We start from the raw sequence: 23,730 nt of genomic DNA, 5'->3' as shown, positions 1-23,730 counted from the left end.
ATTTTTAAGAGACAAAATTATGTAAGTAGTAGCAGAAAACTGATCCTGAATGAAGCTCCATTTCGTCAATTTTGTGTGAAGAGGTAACGGATAATCGTTTTTACGACATAAAATATCAAAATTTCAAAACAAAAACTTCCCGCTTATTGGAGATAAAGAAGTAATCTATTTGTGGCAATTTTAGTTTTGTTAGATTTAGTTTCATTTCATCACAAACTCTACCGAAAAATATCTTATTTTTGTCGGATTCGTAAACGCGTCCTTAAGTGGAGTTCACTGTCAACACATGTACAGAACAATTATGTATATAAAGATAAGCTAAATATCGAAATTTCCATTGGTAAGTGAGGCTCTACCTCAGTTGTTTGGTTGGCAGGCGTCGAGCGCGCCGGGCAGCCACAGTCACAGTCACAGTCACATGTCGCACGGGCACGGGGCGGGCGCGCGGGACCCGGTGGCGGGCGCGGGCGGCTACCCCGCGCTGCAGCCGCTGGCGTCGCCGCAGAACACGGCGCCCAACACGCCCGCCTCCATCCCCGACATCATACTGACCGGTACAATATTACTGTCACCACTCGCGACCCGGTGTCTCGCGGGCGGGGGCGGCTACCCCGCGCTGCAGCCGCTGGCGTCGCCGCAGAACACGGCGCCCAACACGCCCGCCTCCATCCCCGACATCATACTGACCGGTACAATATTACTGTCACCACTCGCGACCCGGTGTCTCGCGGGCGGGGGCGGCTACCCCGCGCTGCAGCCGCTGGCGTCGCCGCAGAACACGGCGCCCAACACGCCCGCCTCCATCCCCGACATCATACTGACCGGTACAATATTACTGTCACCACTCGCGACCCGGTGTCTCGCGGGCGGGGGCGGCTACCCCGCGCTGCAGCCGCTGGCGTCGCCGCAGAACACGGCGCCCAACACGCCCGCCTCCATCCCCGACATCATACTGACCGGTACAATATTACTGTCACCACTCGCGACCCGGTGTCTCGCGGGCGGGGGCGGCTACCCCGCGCTGCAGCCGCTGGCGTCGCCGCAGAACACGGCGCCCAACACGCCCGCCTCCATCCCCGACATCATACTGACCGGTACAATATTACTGTCACCACTCGCGACCCGGTGTCTCGCGGGCGGGGGCGGCTACCCCGCGCTGCAGCCGCTGGCGTCGCCGCAGAACACGGCGCCCAACACGCCCGCCTCCATCCCCGACATCATACTGACCGGTACAATATTACTGTCACCACTCGCGACCCGGTGTCTCGCGGGCGGGGGCGGCTACCCCGCGCTGCAGCCGCTGGCGTCGCCGCAGAACACGGCGCCCAACACGCCCGCCTCCATCCCCGACATCATACTGACCGGTACAATATTACTGTCACCACTCGCGACCCGGTGTCTCGCGGGCGGGGGCGGCTACCCCGCGCTGCAGCCGCTGGCGTCGCCGCAGAACACGGCGCCCAACACGCCCGCCTCCATCCCCGACATCATACTGACCGGTACAATATTACTGTCACCACTCGCGACCCGGTGTCTCGCGGGCGGGGGCGGCTACCCCGCGCTGCAGCCGCTGGCGTCGCCGCAGAACACGGCGCCCAACACGCCCGCCTCCATCCCCGACATCATACTGACCGGTACAATATTACTGTCACCACTCGCGACCCGGTGTCTCGCGGGCGGGGGCGGCTACCCCGCGCTGCAGCCGCTGGCGTCGCCGCAGAACACGGCGCCCAACACGCCCGCCTCCATCCCCGACATCATACTGACCGGTACAATATTACTGTCACCACTCGCGACCCGGTGTCTCGCGGGCGGGGGCGGCTACCCCGCGCTGCAGCCGCTGGCGTCGCCGCAGAACACGGCGCCCAACACGCCCGCCTCCATCCCCGACATCATACTGACCGGTACAATATTACTGTCACCACTCGCGACCCGGTGTCTCGCGGGCGGGGGCGGCTACCCCGCGCTGCAGCCGCTGGCGTCGCCGCAGAACACGGCGCCCAACACGCCCGCCTCCATCCCCGACATCATACTGACCGGTACAATATTACTGTCACCACTCGCGACCCGGTGTCTCGCGGGCGGGGGCGGCTACCCCGCGCTGCAGCCGCTGGCGTCGCCGCAGAACACGGCGCCCAACACGCCCGCCTCCATCCCCGACATCATACTGACCGGTACAATATTACTGTCACCACTCGCGACCCGGTGTCTCGCGGGCGGGGGCGGCTACCCCGCGCTGCAGCCGCTGGCGTCGCCGCAGAACACGGCGCCCAACACGCCCGCCTCCATCCCCGACATCATACTGACCGGTACAATATTACTGTCACCACTCGCGACCCGGTGTCTCGCGGGCGGGGGCGGCTACCCCGCGCTGCAGCCGCTGGCGTCGCCGCAGAACACGGCGCCCAACACGCCCGCCTCCATCCCCGACATCATACTGACCGGTACAATATTACTGTCACCACTCGCGACCCGGTGTCTCGCGGGCGGGGGCGGCTACCCCGCGCTGCAGCCGCTGGCGTCGCCGCAGAACACGGCGCCCAACACGCCCGCCTCCATCCCCGACATCATACTGACCGGTACAATATTACTGTCACCACTCGCGACCCGGTGTCTCGCGGGCGGGGGCGGCTACCCCGCGCTGCAGCCGCTGGCGTCGCCGCAGAACACGGCGCCCAACACGCCCGCCTCCATCCCCGACATCATACTGACCGGTACAATATTACTGTCACCACTCGCGACCCGGTGTCTCGCGGGCGGGGGCGGCTACCCCGCGCTGCAGCCGCTGGCGTCGCCGCAGAACACGGCGCCCAACACGCCCGCCTCCATCCCCGACATCATACTGACCGGTACAATATTACTGTCACCACTCGCGACCCGGTGTCTCGCGGGCGGGGGCGGCTACCCCGCGCTGCAGCCGCTGGCGTCGCCGCAGAACACGGCGCCCAACACGCCCGCCTCCATCCCCGACATCATACTGACCGGTACAATATTACTGTCACCACTCGCGACCCGGTGTCTCGCGGGCGGCTACCCCGCGCTGCAGCCGCTGGCGTCGCCGCAGAACACGGCGCCCAACACGCCCGCCTCCATCCCCGACATCATACTGACCGGTACAATATTACTGTCACCACTCGCGACCCGGTGTCTCGCGGGCGGCTACCCCGCGCTGCAGCCGCTGGCGTCGCCGCAGAACACGGCGCCCAACACGCCCGCCTCCATCCCCGACATCATACTGACCGGTACAATATTACTGTCACCACTCGCGACCCGGTGTCTCGCGGGCGGCTACCCCGCGCTGCAGCCGCTGGCGTCGCCGCAGAACACGGCGCCCAACACGCCCGCCTCCATCCCCGACATCATACTGACCGGTACAATATTACTGTCACCACTCGCGACCCGGTGTCTCGCGGGCGCGGGCGGCTACCCCGCGCTGCAGCCGCTGGCGTCGCCGCAGAACACGGCGCCCAACACGCCCGCCTCCATCCCCGACATCATACTGACCGGTACAATATTACTGTCACCACTCGCGACCCGGTGTCTCGCGGGCGCGGGCGGCTACCCCGCGCTGCAGCCGCTGGCGTCGCCGCAGAACACGGCGCCCAACACGCCCGCCTCCATCCCCGACATCATACTGACCGGTACAATATTACTGTCACCACTCGCGACCCGGTGTCTCGCGGGCGCGGGCGGCTACCCCGCGCTGCAGCCGCTGGCGTCGCCGCAGAACACGGCGCCCAACACGCCCGCCTCCATCCCCGACATCATACTGACCGGTACAATATTACTGTCACCACTCGCGACCCGGTGTCTCGCGGGCGCGGGCGGCTACCCCGCGCTGCAGCCGCTGGCGTCGCCGCAGAACACGGCGCCCAACACGCCCGCCTCCATCCCCGACATCATACTGACCGGTACAATATTACTGTCACCACTCGCGACCCGGTGTCTCGCGGGCGCGGGCGGCTACCCCGCGCTGCAGCCGCTGGCGTCGCCGCAGAACACGGCGCCCAACACGCCCGCCTCCATCCCCGACATCATACTGACCGGTACAATATTACTGTCACCACTCGCGACCCGGTGTCTCGCGGGCGGGGGCGGCTACCCCGCGCTGCAGCCGCTGGCGTCGCCGCAGAACACGGCGCCCAACACGCCCGCCTCCATCCCCGACATCATACTGACCGGTACAATATTACTGTCACCACTCGCGACCCGGTGTCTCGCGGGCGGCTACCCCGCGCTGCAGCCGCTGGCGTCGCCGCAGAACACGGCGCCCAACACGCCCGCCTCCATCCCCGACATCATACTGACCGGTACAATATTACTGTCACCACTCGCGACCCGGTGTCTCGCGGGCGCGGGCGGCTACCCCGCGCTGCAGCCGCTGGCGTCGCCGCAGAACACGGCGCCCAACACGCCCGCCTCCATCCCCGACATCATACTGACCGGTACAATATTACTGTCACCACTCGCGACCCGGTGTCTCGCGGGCGGGGGCGGCTACCCCGCGCTGCAGCCGCTGGCGTCGCCGCAGAACACGGCGCCCAACACGCCCGCCTCCATCCCCGACATCATACTGACCGGTACAATATTACTGTCACCACTCGCGACCCGGTGTCTCGCGGGCGCGGGCGGCTACCCCGCGCTGCAGCCGCTGGCGTCGCCGCAGAACACGGCGCCCAACACGCCCGCCTCCATCCCCGACATCATACTGACCGGTACAATATTACTGTCACCACTCGCGACCCGGTGTCTCGCGGGCGGGGGCGGCTACCCCGCGCTGCAGCCGCTGGCGTCGCCGCAGAACACGGCGCCCAACACGCCCGCCTCCATCCCCGACATCATACTGACCGGTACAATATTACTGTCACCACTCGCGACCCGGTGTCTCGCGGGCGGGGGCGGCTACCCCGCGCTGCAGCCGCTGGCGTCGCCGCAGAACACGGCGCCCAACACGCCCGCCTCCATCCCCGACATCATACTGACCGGTACAATATTACTGTCACCACTCGCGACCCGGTGTCTCGCGGGCGGGGGCGGCTACCCCGCGCTGCAGCCGCTGGCGTCGCCGCAGAACACGGCGCCCAACACGCCCGCCTCCATCCCCGACATCATACTGACCGGTACAATATTACTGTCACCACTCGCGACCCGGTGTCTCGCGGGCGGGGGCGGCTACCCCGCGCTGCAGCCGCTGGCGTCGCCGCAGAACACGGCGCCCAACACGCCCGCCTCCATCCCCGACATCATACTGACCGGTACAATATTACTGTCACCACTCGCGACCCGGTGTCTCGCGGGCGGGGGCGGCTACCCCGCGCTGCAGCCGCTGGCGTCGCCGCAGAACACGGCGCCCAACACGCCCGCCTCCATCCCCGACATCATACTGACCGGTACAATATTACTGTCACCACTCGCGACCCGGTGTCTCGCGGGCGGGGGCGGCTACCCCGCGCTGCAGCCGCTGGCGTCGCCGCAGAACACGGCGCCCAACACGCCCGCCTCCATCCCCGACATCATACTGACCGGTACAATATTACTGTCACCACTCGCGACCCGGTGTCTCGCGGGCGGGGGCGGCTACCCCGCGCTGCAGCCGCTGGCGTCGCCGCAGAACACGGCGCCCAACACGCCCGCCTCCATCCCCGACATCATACTGACCGGTACAATATTACTGTCACCACTCGCGACCCGGTGTCTCGCGGGCGGGGGCGGCTACCCCGCGCTGCAGCCGCTGGCGTCGCCGCAGAACACGGCGCCCAACACGCCCGCCTCCATCCCCGACATCATACTGACCGGTACAATATTACTGTCACCACTCGCGACCCGGTGTCTCGCGGGCGGGGGCGGCTACCCCGCGCTGCAGCCGCTGGCGTCGCCGCAGAACACGGCGCCCAACACGCCCGCCTCCATCCCCGACATCATACTGACCGGTACAATATTACTGTCACCACTCGCGACCCGGTGTCTCGCGGGCGGGGGCGGCTACCCCGCGCTGCAGCCGCTGGCGTCGCCGCAGAACACGGCGCCCAACACGCCCGCCTCCATCCCCGACATCATACTGACCGGTACAATATTACTGTCACCACTCGCGACCCGGTGTCTCGCGGGCGGGGGCGGCTACCCCGCGCTGCAGCCGCTGGCGTCGCCGCAGAACACGGCGCCCAACACGCCCGCCTCCATCCCCGACATCATACTGACCGGTACAATATTACTGTCACCACTCGCGACCCGGTGTCTCGCGGGCGGGGGCGGCTACCCCGCGCTGCAGCCGCTGGCGTCGCCGCAGAACACGGCGCCCAACACGCCCGCCTCCATCCCCGACATCATACTGACCGGTACAATATTACTGTCACCACTCGCGACCCGGTGTCTCGCGGGCGGGGGCGGCTACCCCGCGCTGCAGCCGCTGGCGTCGCCGCAGAACACGGCGCCCAACACGCCCGCCTCCATCCCCGACATCATACTGACCGGTACAATATTACTGTCACCACTCGCGACCCGGTGTCTCGCGGGCGGGGGCGGCTACCCCGCGCTGCAGCCGCTGGCGTCGCCGCAGAACACGGCGCCCAACACGCCCGCCTCCATCCCCGACATCATACTGACCGGTACAATATTACTGTCACCACTCGCGACCCGGTGTCTCGCGGGCGGGGGCGGCTACCCCGCGCTGCAGCCGCTGGCGTCGCCGCAGAACACGGCGCCCAACACGCCCGCCTCCATCCCCGACATCATACTGACCGGTACAATATTACTGTCACCACTCGCGACCCGGTGTCTCGCGGGCGGGGGCGGCTACCCCGCGCTGCAGCCGCTGGCGTCGCCGCAGAACACGGCGCCCAACACGCCCGCCTCCATCCCCGACATCATACTGACCGGTACAATATTACTGTCACCACTCGCGACCCGGTGTCTCGCGGGCGGGGGCGGCTACCCCGCGCTGCAGCCGCTGGCGTCGCCGCAGAACACGGCGCCCAACACGCCCGCCTCCATCCCCGACATCATACTGACCGGTACAATATTACTGTCACCACTCGCGACCCGGTGTCTCGCGGGCGGGGGCGGCTACCCCGCGCTGCAGCCGCTGGCGTCGCCGCAGAACACGGCGCCCAACACGCCCGCCTCCATCCCCGACATCATACTGACCGGTACAATATTACTGTCACCACTCGCGACCCGGTGTCTCGCGGGCGGGGGCGGCTACCCCGCGCTGCAGCCGCTGGCGTCGCCGCAGAACACGGCGCCCAACACGCCCGCCTCCATCCCCGACATCATACTGACCGGTACAATATTACTGTCACCACTCGCGACCCGGTGTCTCGCGGGCGGGGGCGGCTACCCCGCGCTGCAGCCGCTGGCGTCGCCGCAGAACACGGCGCCCAACACGCCCGCCTCCATCCCCGACATCATACTGACCGGTACAATATTACTGTCACCACTCGCGACCCGGTGTCTCGCGGGCGGGGGCGGCTACCCCGCGCTGCAGCCGCTGGCGTCGCCGCAGAACACGGCGCCCAACACGCCCGCCTCCATCCCCGACATCATACTGACCGGTACAATATTACTGTCACCACTCGCGACCCGGTGTCTCGCGGGCGGGGGCGGCTACCCCGCGCTGCAGCCGCTGGCGTCGCCGCAGAACACGGCGCCCAACACGCCCGCCTCCATCCCCGACATCATACTGACCGGTACAATATTACTGTCACCACTCGCGACCCGGTGTCTCGCGGGCGGGGGCGGCTACCCCGCGCTGCAGCCGCTGGCGTCGCCGCAGAACACGGCGCCCAACACGCCCGCCTCCATCCCCGACATCATACTGACCGGTACAATATTACTGTCACCACTCGCGACCCGGTGTCTCGCGGGCGGGGGCGGCTACCCCGCGCTGCAGCCGCTGGCGTCGCCGCAGAACACGGCGCCCAACACGCCCGCCTCCATCCCCGACATCATACTGACCGGTACAATATTACTGTCACCACTCGCGACCCGGTGTCTCGCGGGCGGGGGCGGCTACCCCGCGCTGCAGCCGCTGGCGTCGCCGCAGAACACGGCGCCCAACACGCCCGCCTCCATCCCCGACATCATACTGACCGGTACAATATTACTGTCACCACTCGCGACCCGGTGTCTCGCGGGCGGGGGCGGCTACCCCGCGCTGCAGCCGCTGGCGTCGCCGCAGAACACGGCGCCCAACACGCCCGCCTCCATCCCCGACATCATACTGACCGGTACAATATTACTGTCACCACTCGCGACCCGGTGTCTCGCGGGCGGGGGCGGCTACCCCGCGCTGCAGCCGCTGGCGTCGCCGCAGAACACGGCGCCCAACACGCCCGCCTCCATCCCCGACATCATACTGACCGGTACAATATTACTGTCACCACTCGCGACCCGGTGTCTCGCGGGCGGGGGCGGCTACCCCGCGCTGCAGCCGCTGGCGTCGCCGCAGAACACGGCGCCCAACACGCCCGCCTCCATCCCCGACATCATACTGACCGGTACAATATTACTGTCACCACTCGCGACCCGGTGTCTCGCGGGCGGGGGCGGCTACCCCGCGCTGCAGCCGCTGGCGTCGCCGCAGAACACGGCGCCCAACACGCCCGCCTCCATCCCCGACATCATACTGACCGGTACAATATTACTGTCACCACTCGCGACCCGGTGTCTCGCGGCGGGGGCGGCTACCCCGCGCTGCAGCCGCTGGCGTCGCCGCAGAACACGGCGCCCAACACGCCCGCCTCCATCCCCGACATCATACTGACCGGTACAATATTACTGTCACCACTCGCGACCCGGTGTCTCGCGGGCGGGGGCGGCTACCCCGCGCTGCAGCCGCTGGCGTCGCCGCAGAACACGGCGCCCAACACGCCCGCCTCCATCCCCGACATCATACTGACCGGTACAATATTACTGTCACCACTCGCGACCCGGTGTCTCGCGGGCGGGGGCGGCTACCCCGCGCTGCAGCCGCTGGCGTCGCCGCAGAACACGGCGCCCAACACGCCCGCCTCCATCCCCGACATCATACTGACCGGTACAATATTACTGTCACCACTCGCGACCCGGTGTCTCGCGGGCGGGGGCGGCTACCCCGCGCTGCAGCCGCTGGCGTCGCCGCAGAACACGGCGCCCAACACGCCCGCCTCCATCCCCGACATCATACTGACCGGTACAATATTACTGTCACCACTCGCGACCCGGTGTCTCGCGGGCGGGGGCGGCTACCCCGCGCTGCAGCCGCTGGCGTCGCCGCAGAACACGGCGCCCAACACGCCCGCCTCCATCCCCGACATCATACTGACCGGTACAATATTACTGTCACCACTCGCGACCCGGTGTCTCGCGGGCGGGGGCGGCTACCCCGCGCTGCAGCCGCTGGCGTCGCCGCAGAACACGGCGCCCAACACGCCCGCCTCCATCCCCGACATCATACTGACCGGTACAATATTACTGTCACCACTCGCGACCCGGTGTCTCGCGGGCGGGGGCGGCTACCCCGCGCTGCAGCCGCTGGCGTCGCCGCAGAACACGGCGCCCAACACGCCCGCCTCCATCCCCGACATCATACTGACCGGTACAATATTACTGTCACCACTCGCGACCCGGTGTCTCGCGGGCGGGGGCGGCTACCCCGCGCTGCAGCCGCTGGCGTCGCCGCAGAACACGGCGCCCAACACGCCCGCCTCCATCCCCGACATCATACTGACCGGTACAATATTACTGTCACCACTCGCGACCCGGTGTCTCGCGGGCGGGGGCGGCTACCCCGCGCTGCAGCCGCTGGCGTCGCCGCAGAACACGGCGCCCAACACGCCCGCCTCCATCCCCGACATCATACTGACCGGTACAATATTACTGTCACCACTCGCGACCCGGTGTCTCGCGGGCGGGGGCGGCTACCCCGCGCTGCAGCCGCTGGCGTCGCCGCAGAACACGGCGCCCAACACGCCCGCCTCCATCCCCGACATCATACTGACCGGTACAATATTACTGTCTCCACTCGCGACCCGGTGTCTCGCGGGCGGGGGCGGCTACCCCGCGCTGCAGCCGCTGGCGTCGCCGCAGAACACGGCGCCCAACACGCCCGCCTCCATCCCCGACATCATACTGACCGGTACAATATTACTGTCACCACTCGCGACCCGGTGTCTCGCGGGCGGGGGCGGCTACCCCGCGCTGCAGCCGCTGGCGTCGCCGCAGAACACGGCGCCCAACACGCCCGCCTCCATCCCCGACATCATACTGACCGGTACAATATTACTGTCACCACTCGCGACCCGGTGTCTCGCGGGCGGGGGCGGCTACCCCGCGCTGCAGCCGCTGGCGTCGCCGCAGAACACGGCGCCCAACACGCCCGCCTCCATCCCCGACATCATACTGACCGGTACAATATTACTGTCACCACTCGCGACCCGGTGTCTCGCGGGCGGGGGCGGCTACCCCGCGCTGCAGCCGCTGGCGTCGCCGCAGAACACGGCGCCCAACACGCCCGCCTCCATCCCCGACATCATACTGACCGGTACAATATTACTGTCACCACTCGCGACCCGGTGTCTCGCGGGCGGGGGCGGCTACCCCGCGCTGCAGCCGCTGGCGTCGCCGCAGAACACGGCGCCCAACACGCCCGCCTCCATCCCCGACATCATACTGACCGGTACAATATTACTGTCACCACTCGCGACCCGGTGTCTCGCGGGCGGGGGCGGCTACCCCGCGCTGCAGCCGCTGGCGTCGCCGCAGAACACGGCGCCCAACACGCCCGCCTCCATCCCCGACATCATACTGACCGGTACAATATTACTGTCACCACTCGCGACCCGGTGTCTCGCGGGCGGGGGCGGCTACCCCGCGCTGCAGCCGCTGGCGTCGCCGCAGAACACGGCGCCCAACACGCCCGCCTCCATCCCCGACATCATACTGACCGGTACAATATTACTGTCACCACTCGCGACCCGGTGTCTCGCGGGCGGGGGCGGCTACCCCGCGCTGCAGCCGCTGGCGTCGCCGCAGAACACGGCGCCCAACACGCCCGCCTCCATCCCCGACATCATACTGACCGGTACAATATTACTGTCACCACTCGCGACCCGGTGTCTCGCGGGCGGGGGCGGCTACCCCGCGCTGCAGCCGCTGGCGTCGCCGCAGAACACGGCGCCCAACACGCCCGCCTCCATCCCCGACATCATACTGACCGGTACAATATTACTGTCACCACTCGCGACCCGGTGTCTCGCGGGCGGGGGCGGCTACCCCGCGCTGCAGCCGCTGGCGTCGCCGCAGAACACGGCGCCCAACACGCCCGCCTCCATCCCCGACATCATACTGACCGGTACAATATTACTGTCACCACTCGCGACCCGGTGTCTCGCGGGCGGCTACCCCGCGCTGCAGCCGCTGGCGTCGCCGCAGAACACGGCGCCCAACACGCCCGCCTCCATCCCCGACATCATACTGACCGGTACAATATTACTGTCACCACTCGCGACCCGGTGTCTCGCGGGCGGGGGCGGCTACCCCGCGCTGCAGCCGCTGGCGTCGCCGCAGAACACGGCGCCCAACACGCCCGCCTCCATCCCCGACATCATACTGACCGGTACAATATTACTGTCACCACTCGCGACCCGGTGTCTCGCGGGCGGGGGCGGCTACCCCGCGCTGCAGCCGCTGGCGTCGCCGCAGAACACGGCGCCCAACACGCCCGCCTCCATCCCCGACATCATACTGACCGGTACAATATTACTGTCACCACTCGCGACCCGGTGTCTCGCGGGCGGGGGCGGCTACCCCGCGCTGCAGCCGCTGGCGTCGCCGCAGAACACGGCGCCCAACACGCCCGCCTCCATCCCCGACATCATACTGACCGGTACAATATTACTGTCACCACTCGCGACCCGGTGTCTCGCGGGCGGGGGCGGCTACCCCGCGCTGCAGCCGCTGGCGTCGCCGCAGAACACGGCGCCCAACACGCCCGCCTCCATCCCCGACATCATACTGACCGGTACAATATTACTGTCACCACTCGCGACCCGGTGTCTCGCGGGCGCGGGCGGCTACCCCGCGCTGCAGCCGCTGGCGTCGCCGCAGAACACGGCGCCCAACACGCCCGCCTCCATCCCCGACATCATACTGACCGGTACAATATTACTGTCACCACTCGCGACCCGGTGTCTCGCGGGCGGGGGCGGCTACCCCGCGCTGCAGCCGCTGGCGTCGCCGCAGAACACGGCGCCCAACACGCCCGCCTCCATCCCCGACATCATACTGACCGGTACAATATTACTGTCACCACTCGCGACCCGGTGTCTCGCGGGCGGGGGCGGCTACCCCGCGCTGCAGCCGCTGGCGTCGCCGCAGAACACGGCGCCCAACACGCCCGCCTCCATCCCCGACATCATACTGACCGGTACAATATTACTGTCACCACTCGCGACCCGGTGTCTCGCGGGCGCGGGCGGCTACCCCGCGCTGCAGCCGCTGGCGTCGCCGCAGAACACGGCGCCCAACACGCCCGCCTCCATCCCCGACATCATACTGACCGGTACAATATTACTGTCACCACTCGCGACCCGGTGTCTCGCGGGCGCGGGCGGCTACCCCGCGCTGCAGCCGCTGGCGTCGCCGCAGAACACGGCGCCCAACACGCCCGCCTCCATCCCCGACATCATACTGACCGGTACAATATTACTGTCACCACTCGCGACCCGGTGTCTCGCGGGCGGGGGCGGCTACCCCGCGCTGCAGCCGCTGGCGTCGCCGCAGAACACGGCGCCCAACACGCCCGCCTCCATCCCCGACATCATACTGACCGGTACAATATTACTGTCACCACTCGCGACCCGGTGTCTCGCGGGCGGGGGCGGCTACCCCGCGCTGCAGCCGCTGGCGTCGCCGCAGAACACGGCGCCCAACACGCCCGCCTCCATCCCCGACATCATACTGACCGGTACAATATTACTGTCACCACTCGCGACCCGGTGTCTCGCGGGCGGGGGCGGCTACCCCGCGCTGCAGCCGCTGGCGTCGCCGCAGAACACGGCGCCCAACACGCCCGCCTCCATCCCCGACATCATACTGACCGGTACAATATTACTGTCACCACTCGCGACCCGGTGTCTCGCGGGCGGGGGCGGCTACCCCGCGCTGCAGCCGCTGGCGTCGCCGCAGAACACGGCGCCCAACACGCCCGCCTCCATCCCCGACATCATACTGACCGGTACAATATTACTGTCACCACTCGCGACCCGGTGTCTCGCGGGCGGCTACCCCGCGCTGCAGCCGCTGGCGTCGCCGCAGAACACGGCGCCCAACACGCCCGCCTCCATCCCCGACATCATACTGACCGGTACAATATTACTGTCACCACTCGCGACCCGGTGTCTCGCGGGCGGGGGCGGCTACCCCGCGCTGCAGCCGCTGGCGTCGCCGCAGAACACGGCGCCCAACACGCCCGCCTCCATCCCCGACATCATACTGACCGGTACAATATTACTGTCACCACTCGCGACCCGGTGTCTCGCGGGCGGGGGCGGCTACCCCGCGCTGCAGCCGCTGGCGTCGCCGCAGAACACGGCGCCCAACACGCCCGCCTCCATCCCCGACATCATACTGACCGGTACAATATTACTGTCACCACTCGCGTTTCCATCAGTCCTGTCCAAGGTCCTGGAAAGAATACTTAACAACCATCATAAATATGACATAATAGCTAAAAATCAATTCTGGTTCAGAACGGATATATCTTCAGATATTGCAACCACAAATCTTGATTAGTAATGTAGTGAGTAAACTTGATAATAAATTAAAATGTTTTGCAATCTCCCTAGATCTCTCTAAAACCTTTGACACGGTATCAATTCCGACCTTAATCACTAAATTAGAGCGTTATGGAATTCGAGGTCAAGCTTTCGGAATTTTCCGGAGTTATCTTTTGAATCGGCAACAAAGTGTGAAAATAGACAAGCATATCAGTGACACGGAGTTAATTGACTACGGTGTTCCGCAGGGCAGTATCTTTGGACCTGCACTCTTCCAGCTGTATATCAACGGTCTGTGCAAACTAAACATACCATACTGCATCATATATGCGTATGCAGATGACACCTCACTCGTTGTGCATGGTAATGACTGGAGTAGTGCCAAACAGCACGCCTAAGAAGCGATTAACATCGTGGCCGATTGGCTTTCAACTTATTTACTTACACTAAATATCCGGAGTTATGTTAAGTCTGGAAAGAGTTCAAAGAGCTATTCCTATGATAATGCTTTATAAACCTATCCGATACTCTACCAACCTACTTTACTCAAAATGCAAAGTTTTAACGGTCCGGCAAATATGTATTCTTCGGAGTGTATTAAGAAAACATGTGACCCTACCCCTCAACGTGATTGTTCTTGAACGACGCCGCACCCATATATGTCCCATAATAAAATGTTAAACGGCCTTCGTGAAATATCTATATGATGCTCTCTTCTCTAAACTTTACAATAAGATTCATGGGAAGACTTTTATCTACACACTAAGCAATTTTGAGTTAAAAAAGAAAACCACCGCTTATCTTAAACAATATCATATTCAGAAACGGAAAGTCTACTGTAACCTACTCACTAAGAATTACACACACACACATATTCACATTTAATTTTGTTTCATTTGTTATTGTCATTTGTTGAGGAATCACTGACCCCGAAGATACATTTTTAACTGGTTTCGGGGTTAGCCTCTTTTGCTCACTGCAAAACCGTTTTTCAATGTTAGTATTATAACAATTAGCGATAAAAAGATGTAAATAATTAGTATTATGTAATAAATATTGTACATTTAATAATTTAAGTTAGTTAGCAGTGAGTGTAAAAGAAAATGAAATAATGTATTATTATTGAACGAACCAATTTTTTTTACCGAACTCGTTTATTCCTTTTGACAATTTTTTTTTAATTTCACTTCGCTTCGTGTCTGTATAATATTTAAAATAATTGACACAGAGTTTTAATGGAAACGGACGCCTTTCTAATATTGTAGTTGATGTAAATGTTATCATGTATTGGATCGTTCATAAAATATGTCGGTTACAATTTGTAATTGTAATTTAAAAGTATATACTCATAATTATGGTTTAAATTGCAGACTATTCAGGGGAGCTAGACGCCAGCATCTTCGGCGGGGAGGAGGCCCAGCTGCGGGCCGGTCTGGACCTGGACGACCTCATCCTGCTGGAGGAGCCCAGCTCCTTGTTGCCCGACTCCGCCGTCGAGAACGAGTTCCGACACGACCGCTTGTAGTGTGGGGCCGCGCGCTACACTCTCCTACGATACACTCCACATGGTATTCTGTTCACGTGATTGGCCTTAGAACACGTCATCAGTCGCGATGACTGTTCTGATAATATTTTCAAGTGAAACCACGCAATGGACATGACACTAGCGATGAAATGGCGAGCTGTCGGTATGATATATATTATATTGTGACGTATTGTCAGGCCAACGTGGGAAGAGAATACTACGCGGAGTATATTATTATATTACACCAACACCGAGCTTTTACCGTCTCCGATAAACTTACCTTTCGCGTCAATACAATTCTTGACTTTACATGTTAGCACTTACAATCAGTGGTGATATAACTTTACACAAACAAACGCAGACTTCAAATCACGGACTAGTAAAAAAAGAAGGACTCTGCGCCGTGATATTAGCAAGTGAAGCACCGTTATGCTAGTGTGTGTGCGGTTACGGGGGATACTAGTTACACAATTTTTTCTTCCTTCTATAATCATATATGGCCACAAATACTTATATAGTATCGTTTTTACAATGTTTCACAACGAACGACGGCATTTTTAAAATATTTTATTGAGACGCAAACTGATCTGTCACAAACGATAACAATTCTCATAATGGCCGCCTATCGGCCTGTAGTAGAGTAAATGTGTGTCTATGTATTTACACGTTAATCGCTTTATTTTGGTGCTACACTGTTATGTAAAGTGACCCGGAGTCTTTATTTTTTTACTAATCCGTGCTTCAAATACATATTTAAATAGTCTCCAAGAAACTGTCTTTTTTAAATGATTAAAATTCGTATATTATGTTAATATCAATAGATACGAATAACTTAATAATTCAGTTGTTACTTCGTGTTTTTATATTTTAAAAGTTTTAAAAGTGTAATGATGAAACAGCGAGTGACAGAAGGGAGACGTCTACATGACGTTCGTTCGCCATTATTCTCTATATGTGGCCTCGGTCTTATCCGAGGAAAATATTACAAGACTCTATATTAAAATCCTTTCATAAGTGGCGAAGATGTATGAAATTCAATCCCCGCTTTTATCCACAGTTAGAGGTTGTAATCTCTTTCGTAAATAAAATTTAAATGAGATAAAAGAAGTCGACAAGAGTGAAAACTTCAAGGCGAGTTTAGTATTACGAACTATTTAGAACTGTTTCTGTATTCTATATTGTAATTATAATGATTATAATATGGATTTATATTTGTTTTAAATTACTCTGTTAAATTCTGCTCTGAATGATCGCGCTCCCTTAGACGAGCTTGTCTTTCTACAAAAATATAAAAAAATCCAGTAATATATCTACACAACATACATTCGAGTTGTACCTCCTTCTATTCTGAAGTAGGTTAATAAATCTATAGAACACAATTTATATATAATATACAGAAATATGGCACATAACAATCGGAAGCCAAAAGAAATATGTTATGATAACGGTGGAACTAATATAAAGTTGTGGCAAATATCGTAGGAGAGTTGAAGCGACAAGACTCCCTATACTTCATGACAATTTCTAATGTTTCAAGTCTGAGTTAGTGAATATATAGGGCTCGACGGCCACTGACCACATTCCCAGCGCTGCCCCACGACCAGTGTGCACCTACCTTTATCGCACACACATTTTTGCATGTCAGTGTATCTGTGAGGCTGTCTGCTACATCGTGGCGTACCATGACTTGCTAGGATCGTGGCAGCCAATACTATTTATTATTTATATTGAAAAATATGAAATGACGACCGCTGAACCGTTCCGTCACCGACCAACACCGACGCGGCATTTGATCGTCTGGTGATACGTAATAAACGTACACACACACAGTCAGCGCGCCTTAGTGTTCATAGTACGGTAATGGTACGGCACGGTGTAATAGTCTGCCTATTAGACTCTTTAAAATATTTAATAAATAAAAAAAAAATCAGAACTAGATATATTAAGGCTAAGCGTATGCTGAGACACAATTCCCCACAGCAAAGAGCAAGCAGATTTCCTTAAGCAAACATACATTATGAAGGTATAATGGCAACATTAAATGAATGCATGGATAAAGCTAATTAACCATAATCATGAAAAAATAAATTCAAAAATAAAACCACATAATTCACCAAAATAATCAATTCTCCATTATATCATTTCGGAGCCATTTCATCTAGTAGCCGCGCGCTTGCGTTGGCAGTAAATTAGCGCCCACGTAAGTGTGACTAAAATAGAGTTTTTAGGCTTAAATACATTGAAATAAATCACTATTATTGTGCTCGTCAATTCGATAACTACCCGCAGATCGTTGCGTTGCAATATACGCTAATGGTGTTTGACTGGCCACCTGTGGTAATGATGTTGCGTCTCAGCAATACACTGAAACTTTCGATAATGTACCATTGAGTTATCAAGTTTAATTTTTATCTCTCAACGAATCGACGCCGTGACTTACTAATATTTCGTCTTCAAACAATATATTGTGTTTTAAGCTGGAGTACCCTTAATTTTCTCTTTTTCAATGGTGTGGGACATTTAGTCTTGTTGAGTTTTAAAATCTTAGTGCATATCATTATAAATGATAAAGCTTGGTATATATAAATATATTAAACATCTCAACCCTAAATGTCCTCTCACAATATAGAACAACTGATTATGCAAATTTGTCTGTGCTTTTAACGTTGAACGTGCACACACGTGCATATCGGAGTGCGTGTGCGTGACTGTAATCGCAAGTGTGCGGGAATCTGAACTTGTGTGAGGGTGTAAGTGTTCATAATTTTACTCATATTTAAATTCAGTGGGTTAGGTATATAGTGAAGTAATTAGATTTTGTAACTTGCGACGTTCGGTACGACACATTGTGAATATAATGTACTCGAATATCATCTACATAACTTCGGTATTTTTCAATATTTTCATTAATGTAAAAAGATAGTTGCTACTTTGTCTTTTTGTAAATAGGAGAAGGTCGGAGGGTCGTGTTCACAGTACACACGGAACTTGCATTTATATTGCTGACGTTGCGTGTTATTCTAGTTAATAAATCGTTTCAACGAACTTCTGAAATTTCAAAATATTCTCTTTATATCTACATTTCATGCAGCAATCATTGCTCAAACGTCAATTCGTTACTTAACACAGTCTCACTTGGCACATTTTACTGTACTAGTTTTAAAATACAAAGCTGCATCATCAATTGCGTCGCCTTCTTAATAAAAGCCTTAAAAGTTGGTATAATTATATCATCAATAAGGAAGAATTTATAGATTTGTTGACTGCTAACAGAATGTACTTCGGGGCTGCAAAGTTAAGGCGACACTAAATGCCAGCGACCTTGAGCGATATGAGTTCACGACTGCCGGCCCGCCATCTATGTAAAAAAAACAATATTTTCATAATTCTTGTAACATCTTAACAGGCGCAAACAGTTTTAATGCTTATAATCCTGATTATTGATTACTAATCTGATAAATGTAGCTACACAATAAAAGTACAAGCTATAAGAATAATTTTTCAGAGAGTAACTTACTAAACAAATGCGCCATGCCGAGAAAAAACTTGTTTAACTGTATGTATATATATATATTATTCGAGTAATAATTTGAGACTGGGTATTTAAGTGCTACTTACCCATATTCAATTCAACTTTATAATAAATATTCCTTAGCTTTCGTATTTCAAAGTGCTGTCATTATTGGAGTGCTAAATATGCTTCTTAAAATAAAATAAGAGACGTTTTGAAAAATCCGCTGCCGAAAATCAAGTGACTGGAATGGTCCTGTGTAGTATTAAAAAACAGAAGAGTTGTTGAAACGTACGAAGCTTTTGTCGCAAACATATCAATCAATGCATGGGCGCGTTCATGAGTATGTGAATCCGTGTGGTCAATTGTCGATGCGATTCTAGTAATAATGTACAAATTAATCTCTATACGAATTACAGTGCGAATATTATTGTTTACACTTACTGTGTAGTTGTTAAGTTAAGTCTAGTTTGCGGATGTACCATACAATTAGTTAATTTTAGGATTGATTTGTTACAAATAGTATAGTGATTGCGAATGCATTGTACAGTCACCTTCATAATATATATATAAGTATACCAGACGGTGCTTCATATTAATGTTTGTTTTAATGAAGTTTCTAGAAGTAATAATTTTAAATGAAAATAACAGTTGCAATTTATTTGTTTGAACATTACTCAAACACGTTTAATAAGTACCTAAATTATATTGTGTAGACCCCTTAATGTCTTACTTAATTATAAAGGTGACTGTACAACAAGTATGTTTTTTATTTTGTTAATGCTCATTTTATTACGTTTTTAAGAGTCTAGTCATCAGTTACGATTTACAAATGAAAAAAAACATTATAATTGCTCTTATCGCATTTTTATCATGCTGTTGACATTTTGTATCAGATTGTTTTATACAAGTGGGGTTTTGTGTAATAACCTGTTCTGCATTGCAATTTAAATTTTAACAATGAGAATTGAGTATAGCTGTTAACCAATATAGATTTATTAGTTTTAAGTTACCTTTAAGAATATTTTCTTCTAAAATATGCGGGCATAATTATTTTATTAATTTTTACTTTAAACAGACATTTGTATATGTTTCATTTCACAATTTTAAGATGAATCGTGTTATTGTTGACATATTACAAAATATAATTTTTCCTCAAAGGGAACTTACTGTATGACAGATTATAGTATGTATAAATAAATGTAAATGTTTGTGATAAAAGGAAAAGCACAATTTTAATAAAGCCTAATGAGACATTGTTGTAAGGTCATTGTCGTAAGTCTCGCGGTAGATGATGCATCCTAGATATATACAGGGTGGCCCACCCAAACCGTTCAGTATGGGGATTTCAGAAAATATAAGAGATAGAAGAATATCTTCTAAGGAACCACGATATCGATTTTAGAGAAAACAAAAACTGCAATCATAGATTTTCAAAAAAAAATCATACACGACTCGGGAATCGAACCCGGTCATAAATGAAAAAAAATACATTTTTGTTTTATAGCCATATTGATAGTGTACGTTGTAAGGAGTGATTGTTGCTATGAAACCTAGTGTCTAAAATTAAAAGAAATTGCTTTATTTGATATTGTTTCATGTAAGTTGTCGGTTTTACTCATTAAAAAATGTAGGCAATAACCAATCGTCATGCTGTCTGGGTATACCCAGTACTTACTTATATAGTATAGTATAGTTGTAGTTTTACTGGTATACTGGTATACCAGTAAAAAGATATTATTTTGCTGTTATTTAAAAATGGAATGTGAACTTCTAAGATTGCCGAATTTCAATTTTAAAAATGAACGCTTAATGTCTGCGTACCAGTAAAACTATGTTTTTGCTGTTATTTGAAAATGGAACGTGAACATTTTAATTTCAGACACAAAATTTCATAGCAACAATCACTTCTTACAACCTGCAAATGTGGCTGTACTGCTACAAATATGGCTTTAAAACAAAAATGTATTTTTTTCCAAAATGACCGGGTTCAATTCCCGAGTCGTGTATGATTTTTTTTTGAAAATCTATGATTGCAGTTTTTGTTTTCTCTAAAATCGATATCGTGGTTCCTTAGAAGATATTCTTCTATCTCTTATATATTTTAAAATCTCCATACTGACCGGTTTGGGTGGGCCTGTATACCGGTTCAAGCTATTAAGTGAAAAACGGTTTCCATGTTCAAAATATACAACATTATAATGTTGTATATTTTGAACGTTTATTCTACTTATAAGTAGAATATTAAACTTTGTTTTATTATGAAGTTGCAACTTTCAATACAATTTTATATAATGTTTTACAATCAGAAGAAAGAATAATCTTTAATTTAACATAGATGAAAATACACACTGTGTGATATTTATAAATTTTCAAATCGATTGTTATATCATTTTGTCCAAACGTTAGAAATGCCGCAATCGTCATTATAATTTATCTATATTGACTTCACTGACTAATATCAAACAAAGTACTAGTTAATGCTATGAGTGATTTGAATATGATTTTCTTATGATTATAACGATACAATGTTGCAACTACATAGTGAACTAAAAGTTTTTCACGTAGGAATCAATTTAATATATTATTGTATGTTTCACATTCGATGCCTTGCTTCAATTGAACACTAGTTGAGAATAATCGTGTTTCGTTTTCAAATGTCTTCTACCTACATATAGCACTACTTGATGCCACAAGGGCACACTATCGGTCATCGATAGTTTTCTATTGACTTCGTAGAGAGGAGTAACATGCCGTTCACTGTGTCGCATCGCCATTAGTACTATCATTATCTTTAAAAATGGTTGTGAAATATCCAAGACTTAATTTATACGTCGCTTACAGATAGATACACTGAATGCATGTTCCTCCCGAATTTTTACATTCAATTTGTGAAAACTTAGAATCACTTCGCCGCGTATTTATCGAATATTTTTTAGTGTTTCGCCGATCGGAGATGGCATTTCTACACTATTTTAAGCCTGATTAATTCTTGATACTAGAAAAGGTATTTTATGAGAACTTAGTGCGAAATTTTTAATGCTATCTCCCTATGGTTAAATGCTCCTAAAATATTGCATTTGGAATGTATGTTAATTATATATTAGGGGTTGCAAAGTATTGTGACCGCGACTGTACATGATTGTATGAGAGTTGATACAACGTGGCCATGTAGCATGTGTAAGCATTTTTGACATTGAACGTGAATGCACAAAGTTGTTGAGGAGGGTTTTTGCTGTAAATGTTTCCGTGGTTTGTTTTATTTAAACCAAATGTACATATTATGTGTGATAGAGATGAAACGGTCTCATTTCAAAATAAATTTGTTGTAAGTACTTTGGAATTTTTATTTATTTGCTTGTACTATAAAACTTTTTAAACCTTTTCGAACTCTATTGCAACTCAACTCTCAGAAATGTGTTTAGAAATTGAAGAGATACAAGTAGTTAATTTAGGGTCGAGGAACTTGACAAAAAAATCGTGAGCCGTCATGGGACGCCTGGCAGATGTGAAACATCGAAATTATTTTGTACATGTAATTGGCACAAAAGTACAGATTTTGACAGGAACTAAATATGATAAAAAATACAACATTACGATATTTCTTCAGAAAATGATGTAATACTTATATAATTATTAAAATAATTATGTAGGTTCTGTTTTACCACTACTTATATAATTATTAAAATAATTATGTAGGTTCTGTTTTACCACTACTTATATAATTATTAAAATAATTATGTAGGTTCTGTTTTACCACTACTTATATAATTATTAAAATAATTATGTAGGTTCTGTTTTACCACTACTTATATAATTATTAAAATAATTATGTAGGTTCTGTTTTACCACTATAAACAAAACTTGTGAAATTCGGGTTATAATAAAGACATATTTTAATAATGTAGGTTACTAGGTTAGAATCACTGTTTAAGCATTTACTCAACAAATGAAAGTATAATAATTATGAGTATTACATTGTTAAAATAATAATTATGTAAGTTCTGTTTTACAACAATAAACAGAACTTGAAATTCGAAGTTACCACAAGAGAAAGTATTACGTAATACGTATAGATGGCGCTAACAACAATAGAGCGTGGCGAAGCGTCGCCACGGCCTGTATCGCCAAGCCATAAATCAGGTTTACCCTCCGCCTATAGATGTTTCACATCAAAACAATCCAAGAAGTACTGATTCCTACACGAAGTGCACCATTCTAAGTAGGTTTCGAAGAAGCTGGGCGTGATAAATAGAGCACGGTAATACTTCTTCGGGGGAGACCTTTGTCCAGCAGTATACATTTTTTTTCGGCTGAAGTGAACACTTCAAGCCGGCCTACATTCTAACGCTCTACGAAGCGCAGATCCGGCCACATATATGGAGTATTGCTGTCAACTATGGTCTGGCGCACCAGTATCCATTTCCATCCATATATTTCAGCAGGAAGTCGTCCACTGCTGGACAAAGGCCTCCCCGGAAGACCGCTATGACGATCGGTCCTGCACTGCCCTCATCCAACCTCCTCTTACTCCGGCCATCTTGACCAGATCGTCGGTCCACCTCAACGGCGCCTATTTCTGCCGTGAAACAGTAATGTGTAAGCATTATTATGTTTCGGTCTGAAGGGCGCCGTAGCTAGTGAAATAACTGGGCAAATGAGACTTGACAACTTATGTGTAAAAGTGACGAGGCGAGACGGTTTCATTTTCCAGCGATGTCCAGAGATAATGTGGCTGTGTAGGAAAAAATTCGGCTCTTGCTGTTTCAATTGATGGGGCACAGCCCGCTGACAGACGGAAGAACGGTCGGACAGCTGAGTATCATTTACTGAGTACCTGTCGGTTGCCCTTTTTTTTCTAGAATAGGAGGACAAACGAGCGTACGGGTACGGGTAACCTGGTGTTAAGTGATCACCGCCGCCCACATTCTCTTGCAACA

At 53.7% G+C, this 23,730-nt stretch overlaps 1 protein-coding gene and 1 long non-coding RNA gene across 2 annotated transcripts in view; both read left to right on the top strand.

The window, feature by feature from the left end:
• The window catches only part of LOC126976864 (CREB-regulated transcription coactivator 3-like), a 49,053-nt gene extending 32,569 nt beyond the window's left edge, over window positions 1-16,484 (top strand). Inside the window, exons 11-12 of the mRNA XM_050825483.1 lie at window positions 377-554; window positions 15,125-16,484. Of these exons, the coding sequence (XP_050681440.1) occupies window positions 377-554; window positions 15,125-15,279 (333 nt within the window). The 3' untranslated portion in view covers window positions 15,280-16,484. The remainder of the gene's footprint in view (window positions 1-376; window positions 555-15,124) is intronic.
• Window positions 16,485-18,842: 2,358 nt separating this feature from the next.
• Window positions 18,843-22,125, top strand: LOC126976863 (uncharacterized). Its single transcript, XR_007731999.1, has 2 exons — window positions 18,843-20,993; window positions 21,028-22,125. It is a non-coding gene; the product is annotated as an uncharacterized LOC126976863 (long non-coding RNA).
• Window positions 22,126-23,730: the final 1,605 nt, after the last annotated feature.

Source organism: Leptidea sinapis, chromosome 42 (genome assembly GCF_905404315.1).
Source record: "Leptidea sinapis chromosome 42, ilLepSina1.1, whole genome shotgun sequence".
Lineage (NCBI taxonomy): Eukaryota > Metazoa > Arthropoda > Insecta > Lepidoptera > Pieridae > Leptidea > Leptidea sinapis.
The sequence above is the reverse complement of the archived record's forward strand: the minus strand, read 5'-3'. Positions and strand labels throughout refer to the sequence as shown.